Genomic DNA, 19,973 nt, shown 5'->3' with positions numbered 1-19,973 from the left:
AGGGGATTGTAGCCATGTGTCAAGATTCCCGGGGCCTCAGGTCCTTGTCTGTAAAATGAGAGGTATCTCTTATCCTTCACTTCTGTAGGATATAATCCAGATGTATAAACATTTTTGTGAAATTATCTTATTAGTTATGATATTTATATGTAATAATTTTAATAATTCCATAAAAAAAGAACTACAATTCTTTTTTTCTCAAAGTTACTACTGACTCTGAAAGCAAGAGAATGTTTCCAGTAATGTTTCCCTCTATACTGGGAATCTTGGAGAGCTCAAAAGAGTGAAGTATGGCAGTTGTTTGATGTACCTTTCAGTCATTTAAACCGCCCATATACATATACACATGTATATTTATTCACATACATATATACATGCATATATGCATATACACACATGTATGTGTGTATAAATATATTATACATCTACATGCATAAATATATATACCTTTTGGAGGGGAATAAGGAAATTTATCAACATGCACAATCCCCTCTTACTTGATACAGATATAGGCTCAGTGTCCAGGACTTTCTTGTAGCTAAGGATAGGAACAGAGGAAAGTGGGCTCCAATGTGGCCTAATGAGATTCTGTGGATGACATGTCTTAACTAGGGGAAGTCTAGAGTGGCAAATTCTTCAGGGGAGAGTTGTGATAGACAAAGGATCCCTTTGACTGCCTTGATTTGCACTAAGATAATCAGAGTAAATGGTGTATCCTCTAATGCCAAGAGAGGATAGCAGAGGAAACATCACTTGAAAAGCAGGAGAGAAGAGAATGGTAATGATGGATATGAACAGATCGTAGTGGAGAACACCTGTTTCCCACAGGGCCACTGCAGACAAGCATGCAGACTTCTTCACCACCTGTACACTTGGAGCAACAATATGGTAGACTATTCATGCTTGATTTGCAGAAGACCATGGCATTAGAGGCTGTGTAATGCTGGGACTCTAGGAGACATTAAGGAATATTTGCTGTGGTACCTTGTAGGACAGCCTGAATTAGCAGAGTATGACATTTTGTGTCAGAAGACCTGAGTTCAAAAACACTGTTGTTCACTCCATTTTGGGGGTTAAGCAAATTACTCCCCTATCCTCAGACCCCAGTTTCATCTTGGATTAAAGGAGGGTATTGAACTTAATGAATACTAAGGGCTTTCTGAGTGGTAAATCTATGGTCCAGTGGAAAGATCCTTAGTTCTGGGGTCCAAAGACCCTGGGTTCTATTCCAGTTCTAACCATGCTATTTACTATTGTGTGATATTAGGATATTCAAAACTTCCTTAGGTGCCATTTTCCTTTCTGTAAGATGAGAGATTTTGACTAGACTTCTAAAGTTTCTTTCTAGTCTAAATCTATGATATCATTGATTATTATTTATTGAAAGATGATATTTATGGTATTTTCTCTCTTTTTAATAAAATTTCCTTTTGACACATTATGGGCAGTATTCTTACAAGTGGGAGTTAGCCCCAACCTCTTTGCCTATCCAGTCTGGATAGATTGCTCCATTAGAGTCCCTGCTTTCTGAATGGGAACTCAAAGCAGGAGAAGTTTGACATTCTCATAAACTAAGTTAATGAGCAGCCAGCAAGCTTTTATTATATATCTATTATATACCAGACACTGTGCCAAGTGCTGGGGATCCAAAAGAAGGTAAAAGACAGTATCTCCTTCAAGGAGATCACTCTCTAGTGGGGAAGACAACAGGGAAACAACCATGTACAAACCTGATAGAGATAAGAAAAAATGAGATATAATCTCAGAGGGAAGGCACTAAGATTAAGGAGGATTAGGAAAGACTTATTATAGAAGGTGGGACTTTAGCTGAGATTTAACACAAAAGAAGCCAGGAAAGCCTGAGATATAGACGAGGAGGGACAGATTTCCAGCAATGAGGAACAGCCAATGAAAATGCTCTGAGTTGGAAGACAGTAGTGTCATGTGGGAGGAACATCATGGAGACCAATGTCACTAGACAGTAGAGTGTGCAGAGGGGAGTAAAATATAAGAAGCCTGAAAAGGTAAGAGTCAGGTTATGAAGGGCTTGAAAAGCCAGAGGATTTTATTTTTGACCCCAGAGGTAAAAGGAAGCTATTGGAGTTTACTGGATGAGGGGTCACATGCTCAGACTTGTACTTTAGGTTGATCACTCTGAGAGGTGAGTGACAGATACGGCAGGAAGAGACACAAGGGAGGCAGACCTGCCAGCAGACTATTGCAATAGTCTAGACATGAGATGATGAGATCCTGCAGTAGGGTGGTGGCAGTGTCAAAGGAGGGAAATAAACCAGTCCTTTCAAACCAAAAGCATCTGGAACAATAGGGTTAACCTTGAACTTGGCTTCTGTGCTCTCACCACAGTAATCTGACCTTCTGGGACTTGTGTAGAATGCTCTGCAATTGAAAGTTTTTTTTCTGAAATAATTCAAATTGGTTTCTCACCAGAGAGTAGTATCATTTGGACATTTTTCAAAGTTGCTAATGAAAACCTCACTTTGGCTGCATAAGGAAGAAGCCAATTATTGATGTACAGTTTCATAGTCCTCTCTGGTCTGTAATTGAAGTTCTGGGAAGAAAGAGTCCTGAGGATGAGCTTAATTGGTTCACTGAGTTGCTTGCCAGAGTTCCTAAGCTTGCAGAGTTCCAAATTAAGTGATCCAGTTGTGTGATGGCACATGGAAGTGGTAGGAAAGGAATGGTACCACAGTTTATTTTTTAAGCGTAATTTTAAAACCTAAACTCTGGCAACAAACATCTATTTAAACCTACTTCCACTAAATGTAGACTTAAAAAAGCACACTTAAAATAGGGTCCTTTTCAGGATGACATCTTGACTCTAACTGTTGGTCAAAAGAATGATTTATTTCCCCCAAAGATGGCATTTCCAAGCAAATTTTCCCTGGTTTTTAGTGGACAAGACTGCCTGTGTTTCACTTCAGCAGGGCTGCTTTTTTCCTGAGTACTGAATGCAATGAATTACAGTCATAAAAAGCAAAAACAAAAAAACAAAACTATACTCAGCATCCAAAGGAAAGAATTTGATTTTAAACTTTAGCAAATCCCCAGGAAAGAAGCAGTGTTTTCAACTCCAAGGGAAGATATAGATGTTTACATGGCTGTCTCCCTCATGAGGATATGTATACCCAGCACTCATCCCTTAGTATTGAATCCGGAAAATAAGAGGTGCTTAAGAAATGTTTGTTGATTGACTGACTTTCACAGTGTCAGTCATCTGCTTAACAACCTATGAATGCTTTCAATTACCTACAACATCACATCTTTTCCAGCCTTATCTCATAATTCTCCATTTCTATACTCTATACTTCATCCAAACTGGATTACTTGATGTTCTTCATACAGATCTTGCAGTTTTTGGATTCTGTAATTTTGCTCACCTTTTTCTTGTGCCTAGAATCCAATTTCTTACCCACCCCCCCCAAACCTCATGGCCCTATTTGATCCATGAAGCTATCCCTGATCCTTTCAATTTGTAATCACCTTTCCTTCTTTGGACCTCATAAACTACATTGTTTGCACCTATTGTTTACATGCATAATGTATTATTATTTTCTATTATGGTCCTTTGTACACATCTTGTCTCCTTAATTGACTATAATTTGTCTCTATCCATCAAGCTGTACAGTATTCTGCGCACTGGAGGCGCCTAATTTGTTTGTTGATGGTAATTGCTTGTATTATTTTTAAAGTACAAGCTCTTCATCCTGGATTTAAAGGACCTCCAGAGGCTCACCCCATCCTATCTAACTTATCTCACAATAAGCCAATGTATACACTTACTGAGTTATGTAATTAGAGAATCAGAAAGAGTGAACCTCAAAAGTCATGTAGCCTAACCCCGCACTAAAAACGTTTTTCTTCCCATATTTATCCCTTTCCATTTCTTTTGTCACCATTCCAGTCTAGACCCTCTCTATTTGAGACCATCTATTTTTGTAGTGGCCTTCAGTAATGGGCTGACTTGGCTCCCTGACTCAATCTGCATACTCAGGAGAATTAATCTTACACAATGAAGCAGAAAGAGTTTGTTATAGATAAGGACACTTTTCTGTCCAGGAGAGAACTATCTTCTTTAGTACTTAGGAGGAATTTAATACATTCAGTTCTGCTATGATATTTGTTTGAAAAATTCAAATTTGTTCCAATGTGCTTGATATATCAGGGAACAATTTGAGTGCAACATGAATTTCATTTTTGCTTATGCTTAATTTCATCCCTGAGAAATAGGAAGAATGAAGAGAACTGCATTCAGATGAATTGAGTTCCGTATTAATATACAAAATGTACACATCTCAAACATTTACTAGGCACTCCAGTTCACCTCGTGTGTTACCCTACAAGGTTGTGCTTTGCTTATTCATTCTCAGCTTTTTCATCCTAAATGGAATGAATCCTAGTATTGTACTTTGACAAGACTTCCTTCTTGCACCATAGCCCAGACCCATGACGGTAGTGGTGGTGGGGAGAGGTAAAGAGTAGCAGCCAGAGGCTATGGATAATTCTATTATTTATTGTAGCATTTATGCATTTCTTAACCATTTAACACATATAAAACTCTGATACTATTTTTGTTAGGTTATTATACTTTTTTAATGTGTCACTGATGAAATTGTTGAACTATGCCTCTAACTCCATTTTCCCTATAAGTCTTGTGGGACTTGAAACCAAGAGGGAAATTACTATCTATAACCTAAAACAATCATTCATCAAGTGCTTATTAAGGACCTACTATGTGCTAGGCTCTGTGCTATGTGCTGAAGATAGAAATACAGGGATGATACAGTTCCTTATCTCCACTATTTTACAATATAACAGTATGCACACAAAAGTATGCAGGAAATACATACAAAGTAAAAACAAGGTAATTTGTGGGTTATTAGTAGGTGCATTTTAGGGTCAGAGAATCATTCAAGGCCTCACACAGAAGGTGGTACTTGAGCTAAATTTTAAAAGGAGATAGAATTCTAAGAAGCAGAGGGGAGGAGGGAGTGCCTTTTGGGCACAGGGGCACAGAGTTGTTACATGGAATGGTAGGCATGAAGGCCAGCTGGTAGAATAGTTTGGCTCAGTCTCTGAGAGTGTGAAGGAGAGTAATGTATAATCCAAAAGGAGCTTCTTGGGGGGGGAGGGGCGGGAGTATTGTGGTCAGATCTGTGCTTTACAAATATCACTTTGACAATTGTGTGGAAAATGGGCTAGAGAGGCAAAAGACTGGTGGAGTGGTGAAGGGCAATTAGGAGGCTATTGGAATTGTTCAAGTGAGAACTAATGAGAATCACAGTATATATCAATGAAGAAAGGGATACAAGTGTGAGAGGTTTTGTGGAGGATATTCAATATGGAGCTGGGGGTGAGGAAGATCAAAGAATAGAGGTTGACTCCAAGGTTTTGACCCTGAGTGACTAGAAAATGGTGGTACTTTCTACAGAAATAGGGAAAGTAGGAAGATGAATAGGCTTTGAAAGGAAGATTACAATGCCTGTTTTGAATATGTTGGGTTTGGGATGCCTATGGGAAATACACAATAATCAGTTGGTGATTCAGGACCAGAGCTCAGAAGAGAAACTAGAAGCTAGAAACTTTACAATCTGCCTTGAATTTACCTTTCCAGTTCTATTTTACATGACTTTCTTTGATGTACTCTATAATCCAGTTAAATGATCTGGACCTGAACTCATACCCACTCTGCGTAGTTCTGAAGCTAGTTCTGAACCCTGGCATGGATTCCCTCTTCATCTTTGCTTTTTGAAATTCTTCTCTTTTTATAAGGCTAAACTCACATGCCAACTCCTCAGTTAAGCTTTCTCTGACCCCTCCAGCCTGAAAGTGATCTTTAATCTGTAAGATCATAGGGCTAGAGTTGGAAGGAATCTCTGAGTTCATTTGGTCCAAGCCTCTCATTTTGTAGATGAGGAACTGAGGCCCAGAAATGTTAAATGACTTGCCCAAGGTCACAGAGGCTAAAAGTAGCAAAGCCAAGATTTGAACAGACTTCATCTGACTCCTAATCCAACATTCTCTCCACTACTCTACCTTCAACCAAGCATTTATTAAACACCTACTGTGGACTAGGCATTGTGTAAAACACTAGAGTTTTTTTTTTTTAATGTACATTGGATCTCTCCTTTGCCTCCCATAATAAGGATAATAATAGTACTAGTAATAACACTTGCATAGTACTTTAGGGTTCCCATTGTACAGATGAGGAAACTGAGGCAGAGAGAGGTAAGTAACTTGTCCAAGATCACAAGTTAGTAAATATCTGAGGCAGGATTCAAATTCAGGTATTCCTGTCTCCAAGTCCAGTGTCACGTAGCTGTCTCACACATGCTATCACATTCTACCTATAATCACACTGCATATATGCTCCACATATTGCATTACACTTCTATAAATGTATCATGCTAAATATTGTGGCCAAAAACATTGGTTTTCTTTTTAACAAAAACCTGTTATCTTGCTCTCTTCTTCACCACAAACATATTGTGGTTGGTATTATTCTTCTGTATGTGTCCTGAAGACAGGTCTATATTTGTAGTTTGTTGTTTTTCATAACATTATACATACTCTCTAACACTGTAGTTGTTTTTAAAGAATATATATATATTTTTTTTTCAGGAGGGAAGAGGGCCTGGACCAATAATTTTATTAGTGCTGGGTAACTCCCAATGTAGAAATTCTCTCCACTGAAGGAAATCAGACTCATTTGTTACTTAGAACCTTAGAAAGTGTCCTGGACTACAGAGAGATTAAGTGATTTGTTCAAGTTTGTGCCTGTGTCAGAGGCAGGTTTCACATCCAAGTCTAGTCCTCTTCCCTAGTGATATCTAACTCAAATAGAAGTGAATCTCTGCAGGCCCATATTGACTTTGAAAACCACAAATTAATGTTATCTATTTTGTATTGTATTTTAATTTATTTTTTTTTGGAGGGGGGAAGGCAGGGCAATTGGGGTTAAGTGACTTGCCCAAGGTCACAGGGTTAGTAAGTGTTAAGTGTCTGAGGTTGGATTTGAATTTAAGTCCTCCTGATTCCAGGGCCGGTGCTCTATTCACCGCACCACCTAGCCGCCCCCTATTTTAATTTTTAAACATTTCCCAATTACATTTTAATCTGATTTAGGCCTCACTCTGAAGTTTTATGGGACATTTTCAGCCCATAGACTGTGTCTTAGACGCCTCCACTCTACTCAATTAATTGTGCTACCTTTCAAATGCTTAATAATGTTGATTTAATTGAATTTAACACATCCTTCAAGAATCAAGCTGATGGGTATGCCACACAAACATAATTTTATCTGGATTATTACATAGCTTTGGATACAAAGGTGACCTTAGGGTCAGGAGGATTTGAATTCAGGTTCTGCCTCTGATACTGTACTGGCTGTGGGATTTTGGGCAAGTTACGTAATCTCTCTCTCTTCCTTTAATTTTTAAAATTTTTTATTTATGGAATAAAAAAGCATTTTTATAACATACTATAATTTAAAAATATGATTGCATGTGATACTGAAAATCTATTATGTACAACTTGCTATTCCTTTTATCATGTAAACTTCCTTTTCTTTTTTCCTTTTTTTTGTTTTCTTTTTATCCCAGAGATGGCTATTATTAGACACAAGTAAGTACATATATGTAAAATTCATTCTATACATACTTCTATTTATCAGTTCTTTCTCTGGGAAATGGCTGGACAAGTTGTGGTATATGTTAGTGATGGAATACTACTGTGATATAAGAAATGATGAGTTCAATGTTCTTAGAAAAATATGGAAAGACCTGTATGAAGTAATGAAGAGCAAAATGATCAGAACCAAGAGATCATTGTATATAGTAAAAGCAAAATTGTTTTAAGAATGATTTTGAGCAAATTAACCATTTTGACTTTTATAAATACCCCCCAATTAACTATAAAGGACATATGAAAAAAGATGCTATCTGCATCCAGGAAACTCTCCATAGATCCAAGCTGCCAAGAAGATTCAGAGTTACATTGATAGAGGGAGGTTCTCACTGGGAGTTTCTTATACTTATTAAATCACACATTCCTCTTCCCCCCTTCCTTTCCCCCCCCCACAAAGAAAAAGGAAAAGAACCTATCATAAAGGCCAAAAGTAAAGAAAGTAACTATAGAGTATATGCCACAGATTAATTGATTTTCAGCAATTCATTCTGAAGAAAAATAGAATTCACAGATTCTATATTAGAGGTTCTTAACCTTTTTAAAAATGTTTGTCATGGATGTCTTTGCAGTCTGGTGAAGCCTATGAGAATCACATTAAGCTCAACTACCTCAGATAAACAACTCCTTTCCTTTATTATGAATCAAAATGGGGTTTCCACATGAGGTGTTGTATAGTAGAAAGAACAATGGATTTGGAATCAGCGAAACTGTGTTCAAATCCCAGTTGTGCTATTTCTGTCCCTACAGAATCACTTCATTTATAGGTGTGGGGGTGGTGGAGGTGCAGGGCTTAGTTTTCTTATCCATCAAATAAAGTGCTTAGATTAGAAGATGATCTTAAATATCCTTCTTTCTTTAAATCCTAGGACCCCATCATCTTAGAACGTCAAATATTGATTTTAAGATTAATCTAACATGCACCACAAAGAAAACCATGATCAGTGAAGGGAGCAACCCATGAGACAGAACTACAGAAATAGATCCCATAAAGAATGGTGAAGCATACACACACACACACACACACAATTATAAAGTGCTTAACATAATACCTGCAACACAGTAAGCAGTATAGAAATGTTGTTGTTCCATCATTCAGTCACATCTGACTCTTTATGACTCCATGGACCCTACTATTCATAAGGCTTTCTTGGCAAGGATACAGTAGTAGTCTGCTATTTCCTGCTCCAGTGGATTAAGGCAGACAGAGGTTAAGTTACTTGCCCAGGGTCACACAGCTAGTAAGTATGATTCAAAGATCAAAATCTGAAGTTCAGATTTGAATTCAGGCCTTCCTGGCTTCAGGCTCAGTACTCTATTCACTGAGCCATTTAACTGCCCCTATATAAGGGTTAGCTATTATTATTATATATAATGACTGTAGAGAGTTAAGGGTCACCCACATTTCAGAACCAGAGTCATCATACAGAAATATGCAACCATTCTAGGTCTCAGTTTATAAATATCTACAAAATAATAATAAATTATTATATTATATGTAATGATGCTAAATATAATATAATTAATATAATATCAATGTATAAACAAAAGGTTTAGCTCAAGCTGCCTTCTTCACTTTCTGATTCATGCTATGCTCATCCCCCTTTCTGAATCTTTGATCATTCATTTGCTGCCACTTGAAATGCCTTATCCACTCTACTATGTCCCCAAATTCAAACCATTCCATAAGACCCATATATCCAGTCTCATGTCCCTGAATAAGCCTATAAACCTTTCCTGATTGTTATCTTTTCCAAACCAGTCTTAGCATTTGCTACCTATACCATGAGTGCATATGAGGGGGAACAAGGACTTTGCCAGTAGAGTCCTCCAAAGCCCACCTTGCTGCTCCATTGAATTATTCAAGCATAAGAAAATATAGCATCTTGTGTTATTCTCTAATGGTTTTATCTGAGTAAATCTTTTCCTAAATATATTGGAATTTCCTTCAGGCAATGACTGGTACTTTTCTTTCAGCTAGTTGACACTCCCAATGGCAAATTAGTTTTGTCAAGGCTCTGGAGAAGAGACCAAAACCTTCTAGTCCCAATGAAATGATTACTAAGCTATTTTCAATATCTTGACAAGTTGGTTGAGAAAACGAATACATGTGATCTTCAATTAGGGATAAAAATTAGACTTGTGATTTTATTTCTATAGGAAACTTTCTTGACCAATACAGGTTGGCATCTTCTCTGCAATGTATAGTCTTAGGGAGTTGCCTAGGGCACCAAGTGCTTTTGCTAAGATCACACAGCCTCTATGTATCTTGCTATATATACTATAGATTATTCAAAGGCTGACATTTATTTATTTATTTTACAGAGACTTGAATACAGACTTCAAAGACTATCTCTCTATATACTATGTCATGCTGCTTCTTGACTTATTAAACTAATTAAAAGAATAAAATGCTTCAGTGATCTTGGCATGAAGCAACCTGTAGAATATTTCCTCCTTTCTTTCACCCTTGAAGACTTTTGTTTCATTCATATGAAAGTAATGGAAAATCAGATGGGCAGGATTCTGGAGGGCTGTCTGGCCTAACGGTATGCTTATATTTAACCAAAGCCTCTTATGTGAGGAAGCTGCTTCACCACACATTCTGACTCATCCTCCTAAACAATCATCTTTTTTTCTGTTAAATTTGCAGGCACCATCCATTGGATAGAAGAAATTTTGTCTGCAAGTGTCCAGAGTAGTACTTTTTTCCTTCTCTGGACTATGTTTTGCTATCTAGCAGAAGTCTCTGAAACCAGAGGACACTTGGTTAATACTATGAGCATGAAGACCTAAATGAATGCCTTTTGTGCCTTTCCACATTTCCCCAGGCAATAGTTAACTTCACACCCAAATTTTCTTGCTGTTTAAGTTAGAGTAAGTAGTCTTAAACTTTAAAATCCAATTTACCTAAAGTATGGATTTTGGTTTGTGTTTTGTGTTATTAGCCCAGGGCTGAAATACAATGATAGGATCTTAGAACTAGTTCTAGAAGTAACCTCAGAAGTAATTTAATCTAATCTTTCATTTTTTACCTCAGTTGAGGTAACTGAGACTTATTGAAGTGCAATACTCCAGAGTCATACAGGAAGTAACAGAACTATGGTAAAATAACTTGCCCGATGTAGTTAGCAGCAGATGCAAGATTTGAACCCAGGTTCTTTGAGGATAGAGGTAATACTCTTTGACCTGTGACACTTAAATCAGAAGGTATCTTATGGGATTTCAGTTTGGAACTGCTTTATGGGACCTTTTGTAGGGATGGACCTGATGAGACTTGAAAATGCTAGAATCTAGCTATAAAGAACTTTCCCCAAAAAACCTATTGAAGTTCTATAGGAAGAGATTGGACTGAATTGTGTTTGGGAAATATTTACCATGTTTAAAGATCCCTACATGGTTGCTACCACAAAAATAATCTTTAACACTGATGTTCTCAAGTTGATGCACCAAGCTTGCAAATTATCAAATGCACTGATCTCAAAAGAATAAAAATTGCAGGTGACCCCCAAAGACCAGTGGAAAAGTATATGGTAGGCACTAATGGACTGCAGCATGTTAATGATGATTTGTGCTTACAAAACAGTATCAAGGCATCATCAAGTCTATGTATCACAGGCAAAGGAGGTAGGCCGGCCATGTTTTGAGGGTAAGAGATAGCGCAGGTGTCTGAGATAAGCACTGGTATTCATGGAATGGTTAAAAAATAAAGCTAGAAGAAGGACCCTTCAATAGAAGATTTCTCCTCTATACAGGATGTATGACAGGTCATGGACAAGAATCCCACAAAACGAGAAGGCCTGAATAGGATATGACTTATATCAGTGGAGGCAGTGTCCACATTATTGAGATGATGGAATCATTGAAGTGTTGGTGGGCATTGAAGTTAAATATATGTCTGCCAACCTCCCAACAGTATTAATGAAATAGTCTGCAATAACAATAACATCTCAACCACAAAGATGATTTTTTTGTGTGTGGGTGGGGAACTCAAGGCGATTGAGATTAATTGACTTGCCCAAGGTCACTCAGCTAGGAAGTGTCAAGTGTCTGAGATCAAATTTGAACTCAGGTCCTCCTGACAAAAGGGCTGGTACTCCATTCACTGCACTACCTAGCTTCCCCAAAGATGAATTTTCAAAAGCCTTTGGGGCTTGGGTGAACACATATGGCTTTACTGTGAGAGGAAAGAGAGCATAGGACTTAAGATGTAAATCACTAGCTCCATGACCATGTATAAATCACTTATCCTCTCTGAACCTCAGTTTCCTCATTTGTAAAATGAGGATGATTATGCTTCCATTATTTACTTCACAAGATTATTGAGAGAAAGGTGGCTTAGTATAGATAGCTACATAAATATGAGTTATATTCATTATTATTTTCATGTTGCATTCCCCATTTCAAATTCTTGGCATTCTCCATATCTTAATTTCCAGACTTCTGTACATTCAGGGAAACGAATAGTTAGAATTCAGGAGTATACTCAGACAATGTGGCGCCATTTCAGGGAGGCAGTTTGGTTCCTTGGAAAGAGTGCTTGGAGTTCAAAGGAACTGGTTTCTAGTTCCAATTTTTCCATTAACTATTTCTGTGACCCATGGGAAAGCCTCTCAACCTTTTGGTGGTCTCAGTTTCCTCATCTCTGAAATAAGAAGGTTGGAAGTGATGATCTTTAAAATGCCTTCCTGCTGTAAACTCTATAATATCTCATATCTATGGCCATTAAGCTCAGACCTACATGAATACAGTTCATCACTGACTTGCAACTCCATCTTTGAATAACCATACATATCAACAGGTGAATCCTCAGGTCCTGAGGGAAGCACTCTACTGTTTCCTGTTTTATCAGAACAGGTAGGGGAATCATCTAGATAGACCCCAGTAATCTAGAGGTACAGATACAGAGGATTAAAAATATTACTGAATTCTAGCTGTATACTCTGTTCCCTAACCCCTACAAGTAGTCTAGAACCTCTGTACCTCCTGAATTGCTGCCGTCACTTGGATTGGGAGTAGTTATCCTTCCTTCTCAGAGTTCATTTCCCCACAGAAACAATGTTATAGAGGATGATTAGATGAAGTTTGGTACTATTATTGTTACTTCAGCTACATTATGGGTTAAGGAAGTTTTTATGAGTTGATCTGGGAATCAAATAACCATGCATGAAGTTATTTTTATGGGAAAAATATGTTCTGTGCTCCCGAGAACCTACCTGCAAAGGTAATTTGCAACCTACCTTGTAAGTAAGATACTATCTGTCTTACCTGATAGAGTTCACAGAGTTATTTTTCTTATCAGATGCAAACATCACTTTGGTAATCTATAATCTGAAATAAGTGAAACTTTAAAAAATATTCATTTACTTTTCCCTAATGCTGAAGTAAATGCTGTATTAGAAATGGGGATGTTATACAGTAAATAAAAATGGCTTAATATGCCCTGTAATTTCAATGCCCCCAAACAAAGGATAGGTTATGGCTTGAAAAGAATGCCAGATTCTTGAATAAACTTGGGTAGTTATGAGAATAAAAATGAGGCAATATTTGTAAAGAGCTTTGCAAACTTTAAAGTACTCTATAAGTGTTAGCTATTATTATTATTATTATGATAATTATTGAATACTTGTAGGAGACTTTCTTCTCTTATAGAAGGTATTGAAGATACTGAATGTGACCAGCACCAAATAATAACACAAAAAGATCAAAGTGACTATATCTTAACAGATAGGACATAATTTTTGGAATTAGCTATCTTTGTATAACATTCAAATCATTGATTTGTTAGGTAAAAGTTAAAATCCATACCATATTACAAGGTAGAAAATATAAGGTGTAGTGGGAGGTTAAAATAGTTCTCATTTGAACAATTTATTTTAACATACTATTGATGCTGGAAAAAAATGGCTAATGGATAAAAGAAGAAACACTGACATAGATTAACACAATTTTCCAAGGAATTTTAACTGAGGCAAATCAATCACCACAATGAGAAACTAAATGAGCTTAGAAACTGTATTAGTAAGAAATGATACCATCTGATCTCCTTGCAATGGGCTTATAGATGGTAACCAGAGATAATACCAGTTTAGAATACACATTAAATTGTAAAATCTCATAGAACAGCACAATGGAAGCTAATGGTCATTTCATAAAAAGCCAAATAGAATAAAGGAAAAATAAGTTTACAGAAAGTTTGGTATGAGACCATCCTAAGAGCATTAAATGATGAAACTGCAAGAACAACATATAGACAAAAATGTAATATCTGTGGATATTTCAATTAAGAAAACAACTTCTTTTCTCCATCAGATAGTGAAGCCAACACATTTTGTTCTATAGATACCCAATATTAACCATGAAGAGGTAAAAATGGAATTAGATAAAGCAAAGAAAATCAATTTAGCTGTATAAGAACAACTACATACAAAAGAGGTTTGTGCTGCAATTGACACATTTTTTTAATTTTCAAGACATATGAAAAGAGGAAGAATACCAAATATCTAGTATGTATGATTCCTACCAAATACAGGTAATCAAGAAAATATTAGTAACTATTGATTAATTTGTTTACTTTCCATCTCTACAAAAATCTTCATTGTAATAATATACAAATATGTTGGGGGCATCTTTATGAAGATATGAGAAGGAAACAGTCGGGTTTTGGAAAATATTTCATGATAGGCCAAGTAGTTAGAGTCATAGAATTGACTGAAAAGTGCAGAAAAGGGGTGGCTAGGTGGTGCAGTGAGTAAGAGCGCTGGCCCTGGAGTTGGGAGGACCCAGATCGGTTCCACCCTCAGATACTTAACACCCACACAAAAAAACTGGCTGTGTCACCTTGGGCAAGTTACTTAACCCCAATTGCTTTTTTAAAAAAGTGCAGAAAATAGCACAGCTCACTGTGCTTAAGTTTGCTGACTATGAAAAAGCATTAGATACAGTAGAAAAAAAATACCTTAAATTCCAAGAGATTAAAAAATGAGCACAGAAATATTTGTAGAAGTTCTTTTTCTTGTGACAAAGAACTGGAAACTAAGGGGGGGGGGTATTTTTTCATTGAGGAATGACTGAACAAATTATGACTTATGAATATAATGGAATATTATTATGTCATAAGAAGTCATATGAAAGGGATAATTTCAGAGAAACCTAGAAAGATTATGAACTGAGAAAGAGTGACATGTGCAGAAACAGGAGAACAATTTACACAATACCATCCATAATCTACACACAAGTATCTTTTTTTTTTTTTTTTGCCTTTTGGAGGGCAATTGGGATTAAGTAACTTGCCCAAGGTTACATGGCTAGTTTTGCGTGTGTGTGTGTGTGCATGTTAAATGTCTGAGGACAGAACCAAACTCAGGTCCTCCTGACTCTGGGGCCTGTGCTTTACTCACTGTGCCACCTAGCTGCCCAACACACAGGTATCTTTGAAAGACTTAAAAACTCTAATCCCAACAATGACCAACTGTAATTCCAGAACAAGGATAATGAAATATAATATACATTTCCTGATAGAGATGTGATGGACCCAAGATGCAGAACGAGACAACATTTTCTGACATAGCCAATAAAAAAGATTTTTCTTTTTGTTTTACTATGTATATACAATGTTTCTTTTTTCTTTTCCCCAGTGGAGGAGGGAGTCAAGAATAAGAAAAAATAAATGCTCGTTAATTCAAATAGAATACAATGAAATGCAGTTTAAAAAATGTTGCCTTAAAGACTCTCCTCTATGAAGATGTCCCCCAAGTCTATGTTAAAACCATCCATACAAAATACCTTGACAGATGAAATAACAGAACTATCTTCATTGTATGATCACATGATTATTAATATAAATGAGGATAAAGCCTGGAGACCTGCTCATCAAAGGTATTTTTCACTATCGTTGAGGTCATCTGAAACATAGTCCAAATGGAAGAGGGACTCCCTATAGATGGTGTGGTCCTTCAGATACTCTAAGTGTATCAAGTCCTGAAACCTTGCTGACCCTCTTAAATTATAATCATATTCACTTGAAAAATTTGGCTTAACTGATCACATGAGAAAACAGAATCTTATAAAGAAAAATAGTAAAATTCAAAAGGAAGAAATTAAACTGTTTTTTGTTTGGGAAATCATATAATATGTTCAAATATCCTGAGATGTCTTCTGCCACAGAAGTCCAATTCTTTAACAACAATATTCTCTGGGGATACACCTTCTAAATAAGATTCATAATAACTTAAAAATTTTGCTTAACTCATCGAATAGGAAAAACCAAGTGGATGAAGAATGCTTATTGTTTACATTGATAGATTATGTAATTGTATTGACTGTCCACAAAGCTGGTTCACAAGTATATACTTTTGGACCGACACTTGGATGAACAATGACCTGAGGACACAATTTAATTGGAAGAGGATTGGGCTGGATTGAATCCAGGAAATTATACAACTTTGTCAATGACTTGAAACTTTTCCCTGAAACAAAAATCCAACTTTTTTGTTTGTTTTTGGTTAATACCAATGTCCTTTCGGTGAGAATATATGGCTGTAAATCATCGGATCTCTAAAGATTAATTTTGCGGATTATGCAAAAGGTACTGATGATGTAAGTAGGCTGTAGCATATTATAAATACAGAACTGTTCACATGAACCAGAATAAAGAATGTCATTGGAGGAATACCTGATCAGAAAAGGAGTTGGGTTAGCAAGAGCAATGGTTAATAGATGGAAAGCCCACTTGGTTCACTAGTTGCTATTCAATGTCAAGAGACCAAAAGGGAGACTTAGCAAAAGGATTCCCTATGGAGAATTTAAAGGCAGATCTAAATAAGAAGTACACAAGGTGGAGGCATAGAAGAATTGTAATTTGAACTTTTGGATGGATTAGACACTTTGATGATTCATTAAGTACCTTTGGTATTCTGATTAAATTGTCTGTCTTTAGTCTATAACCTACTTGAAGATCCTATCTACAGTATCTAGGTTAATCAGCTTATCTTTCAATTCTCTCAAAAGTTAATCATTGAACAATGATTTTATTAATGAATCTCAATATGATCTGGGTGGTCTAGATCACTGATTTCAAACTCAAATAGAAAGAGAGACCATTAATCTGTATATAAGTGTCCCTGAGGACTGCATATAGTATTGTAATATTATCTATGTTTTACTGTATTTTTATTTATTTCTAATATTTCACAATTACATTTAATTTAGCTCAGGCTGTATTTGGGAGCATTCCAGGCAAATGAAGCATGCAGGCTGTATCTGTGACACCATCATCTGGGTCTAGATGATGGACCAGTTATCTGCATCATGAAGCTGACCAGAACTGGATTTATTATTTTTTATAATGTACTGCTGATTCTCAGTTAATTTAGTTGTCTGCATAGACTGAGCTATTTATTAAACATGTACTTTTAGTGTTTCCTACACTGCCACACATTCTATTGATGCTTACTAAATATTTTTGGACTAAGACATTTTCTGGACACTGTTTATTCTGTAAAAACATAATCTTGAAATTCTCCTATTTTCCCTCCCTCTACTTAATGCTATTTCAAAAAAAGAATGCCATAGAAAAATTAAGTTTTTAGAAAGAAAAATATGATTTGATTTCTAGGGTATAGGGCATAAGTTATTACTGAAAAGTGAATTTATAAAATCCTAAAGGTTTACAAAGTTGTTCACTCAGAATTTGAACACAGGTCTTTTTTGACTAGTTGCAGCATTCTTTCTATGATCCTGTACTTCCATTCTGTCCTCTCAAATTCCAGAATTGGACATTCATTCCTTTTTCTTCTGCATATATCCTTGGAATGGTAAGTTAAAAAAGAATAGATTAAAAATTAAGCCTTATTATTTTTCTTATACCTTAGTGTGAATTGAATTTATTAGATCTATTTGAATTAGGGAAAAGGGGACATAGCATAAGTTTAGTTATCCCCTGAGGTATAGGGAGGTTAAACAATTGGTGAAGAAAAAAAATTAAGTGTGCCTGCTTCAGAATTTTGCCTGGAGTCATCCCTCCTAGTGTAGAAGATGGCAAACTTTGACAATCTACACTGGATAAAAGTAAATTGGTTCTCTAAGCTATCACAGTGGTATCCTCTCACCCAGGGGAAATATGCTTTGCATAAAATCCCACAAGCTAGGATGAAGAGAAAGGAAATGGATCTTACCCTGTAGGCCTTGTATCATCAATGGCTCTGTCTAATGGGATCAAATCACTAAGGTAGACATTGAAGTTTCCTTCTTTCCATCTTCTTTTTACCTCTTTCTCCTTTCCAGGGGGAACTACTACAGGGTTTCCAAATTGGCCTGGTGCTTTGGGATTCCTTGGAGAAAGTGTCACATCAATGTTCAATACTGGATGCATTCCAAGATCTTCAGGTAAATGTATTTTCCCCCCAATTTGATTCTGTGTCATGGACTTGTTCTTAATAGCTATGCTGACTTTTGTGAATTCTGAACCACCAGGCAGGGTTTGGTTGGTTGTAGATACCCCTGCTTTCTCTGAAGTGCCTAAAAGGAAAGATGTCTCACTTCTGTTCTTTAGAATGTGCCTTCCTTGACTTTCATCCAGTGTCTTAGAAAAAACTATTGGATTGTCTTTGGAACTGGGGACCTCTTTAGGCTGCATTTTCAACTCCTCCTCTTTGGTTATAATCACAATGTGGCTTTCAGAGAAATTGAATTTCTTCCCAAGATCCACTTTAACCCTATCATTCTTTGGCAGGCCTTCTACTCTTGTTTCATTCACAGTGTGGCTCTTTAAGTGATCTCTGCTGGCAGCAAACTTGGGCAGGGAAGGATTCCTGTCTAATTGAACCTCATTCCCATTTATTTCTTTGGCCCCAGTCTCACTTTTGTTTAATGCTATGTTTTCCCCAGATTTTGGCACTGTTGGGTCAGTGTGGAATTTCCTACCTTTTTGCCCTCCAGGTGTCTCTGCTTTGGATTCATCTGGTTTAGGAGCAGCAGTCCTTTTGGAGTCCAATTTATTCAGCCCTTCAGATGCTGCTGGCATGATTGTATTCTTCTCCGGTGGCACCCCCTGGTTGACATGAGAAGGTACTCCGGTTTCTAATTTCGCCAAGGAGATTTCTTTTGTTCCTAGGAGTGGAGTTTCCTGGGACCTGCTGGAAGTCTTTTGTTTTCTTCCCATCAGGGCCAATGAGTTAGACGAGTTACTAACTTTGGAACTGGCTTTTCTGCCCCTCTTCAGAGGGGGAAGGGAAGGTGATGGGAAGCTCCTCAGGTCTACTGGTCCCCACAGAGACACTGGGTTTCCCTTTCCAGGGATTTGCTGCGCGTTCCATTCCTGCTGCAGTTTTTCTGCATGGTCCTCAGCCTTCAGCAATGTGTTCTCTGTCTTCCTAAAGTTTTCTCTGCCCCATTTCCCCCTCTCCGATACTTTCACGGGACGCTTGGTTTCCCTTTTGCTGCTGGGCAGCATCTTCTCTGGATCTCGCAGAACTTTGAATTGTTCTCTTCCCCTCCGGATGAGGTCTTCCTTGAGGACCCTCGTGTTAATCTCACTGAATGAGAGGCGGAGAGCTGCCATGTCAAACAGCAGCCAGATGACAGAAGCGGCGAATATGAAAACCAGAGCTCTCCTGCTTCCTCGGAAAAACTTCCAGATCTTGTTCATCGTCTCAGGGTTTGCCCTGAGGCTTTCGCTCTTTCCCCCGGGCTGCTTACCTGGAGCAGAGCAGCAGCGGCGGCAGCAGCAACAGTAGCAGCAGCAAAAAAGAAAAAAAAAAAACCTCAGCTCTCCCCCCCCACCCCCTCTCCCTGAAAACTCAGCAGGAACAGCAGTCCGGGTGGTGGTGGGGGGTGGGGGGAAGCTCAGCTCCTGCTGCTGCTTGTCAGTCTCTGCCTGCGTGGCATTTCACAGCAGACCATCTATGCGTCCTCAGCCTGCCTTGGTTAAACCCCTGGTAAACACTGGCATTAGGCACCGGCAGCAGCAGTAAATTCCAGCCCCACGGTAGCTTCCGGTATCGCTTGTCTGGTTGAACTGGTGTCCACGTTCTGACAAGCCCAGGGGAAAGTTGGGGCTCAGCTGTTTTCTTCTCCCCTCCCAGTTCTCATTCTTCAAATTGTAACTCAACACCACTTCACATAAGGAAACCATTTTAGTCAATTAACCAGAAAACTTTGTGCCACTCACCTTCCATACTGGGTAATCTTTCTTTCTTTTCTTTCTTTTTTCCTTTCTTCCCTCCCTCCTTCCTTCCTTCCTTCCTTCCTTCCTTCCTTCCTTCCTTCCTTCC

The 19,973-nt window shown here is 37.6% G+C and overlaps 1 protein-coding gene across 1 annotated transcript in view; it reads right to left on the bottom strand.

Moving 5' to 3' along the window:
• The window catches only part of GALNT5 (polypeptide N-acetylgalactosaminyltransferase 5), an 81,444-nt gene extending 61,564 nt beyond the window's left edge, over positions 1-19,880 (bottom strand). The window contains exon 1 of the mRNA XM_069080436.1: positions 17,877-19,880. Coding sequence (XP_068936537.1) covers positions 17,877-19,348 — 1,472 coding nt within the window. The 5' untranslated portion in view covers positions 19,349-19,880. The remainder of the gene's footprint in view (positions 1-17,876) is intronic.
• Between the last annotated feature and the right edge of the window lie 93 nt (positions 19,881-19,973).

This window comes from Petaurus breviceps, unplaced genomic scaffold (genome assembly GCF_028583685.1).
Source record: "Petaurus breviceps papuanus isolate PSGF00001 unplaced genomic scaffold, PetGlider_PUasm1.0 91133, whole genome shotgun sequence".
In the NCBI taxonomy this organism is placed as follows: domain Eukaryota; kingdom Metazoa; phylum Chordata; class Mammalia; order Diprotodontia; family Petauridae; genus Petaurus; species Petaurus breviceps.
Note: the sequence above shows the minus strand (reverse complement) of the source record. Positions and strands in the feature narration are given on the sequence as shown.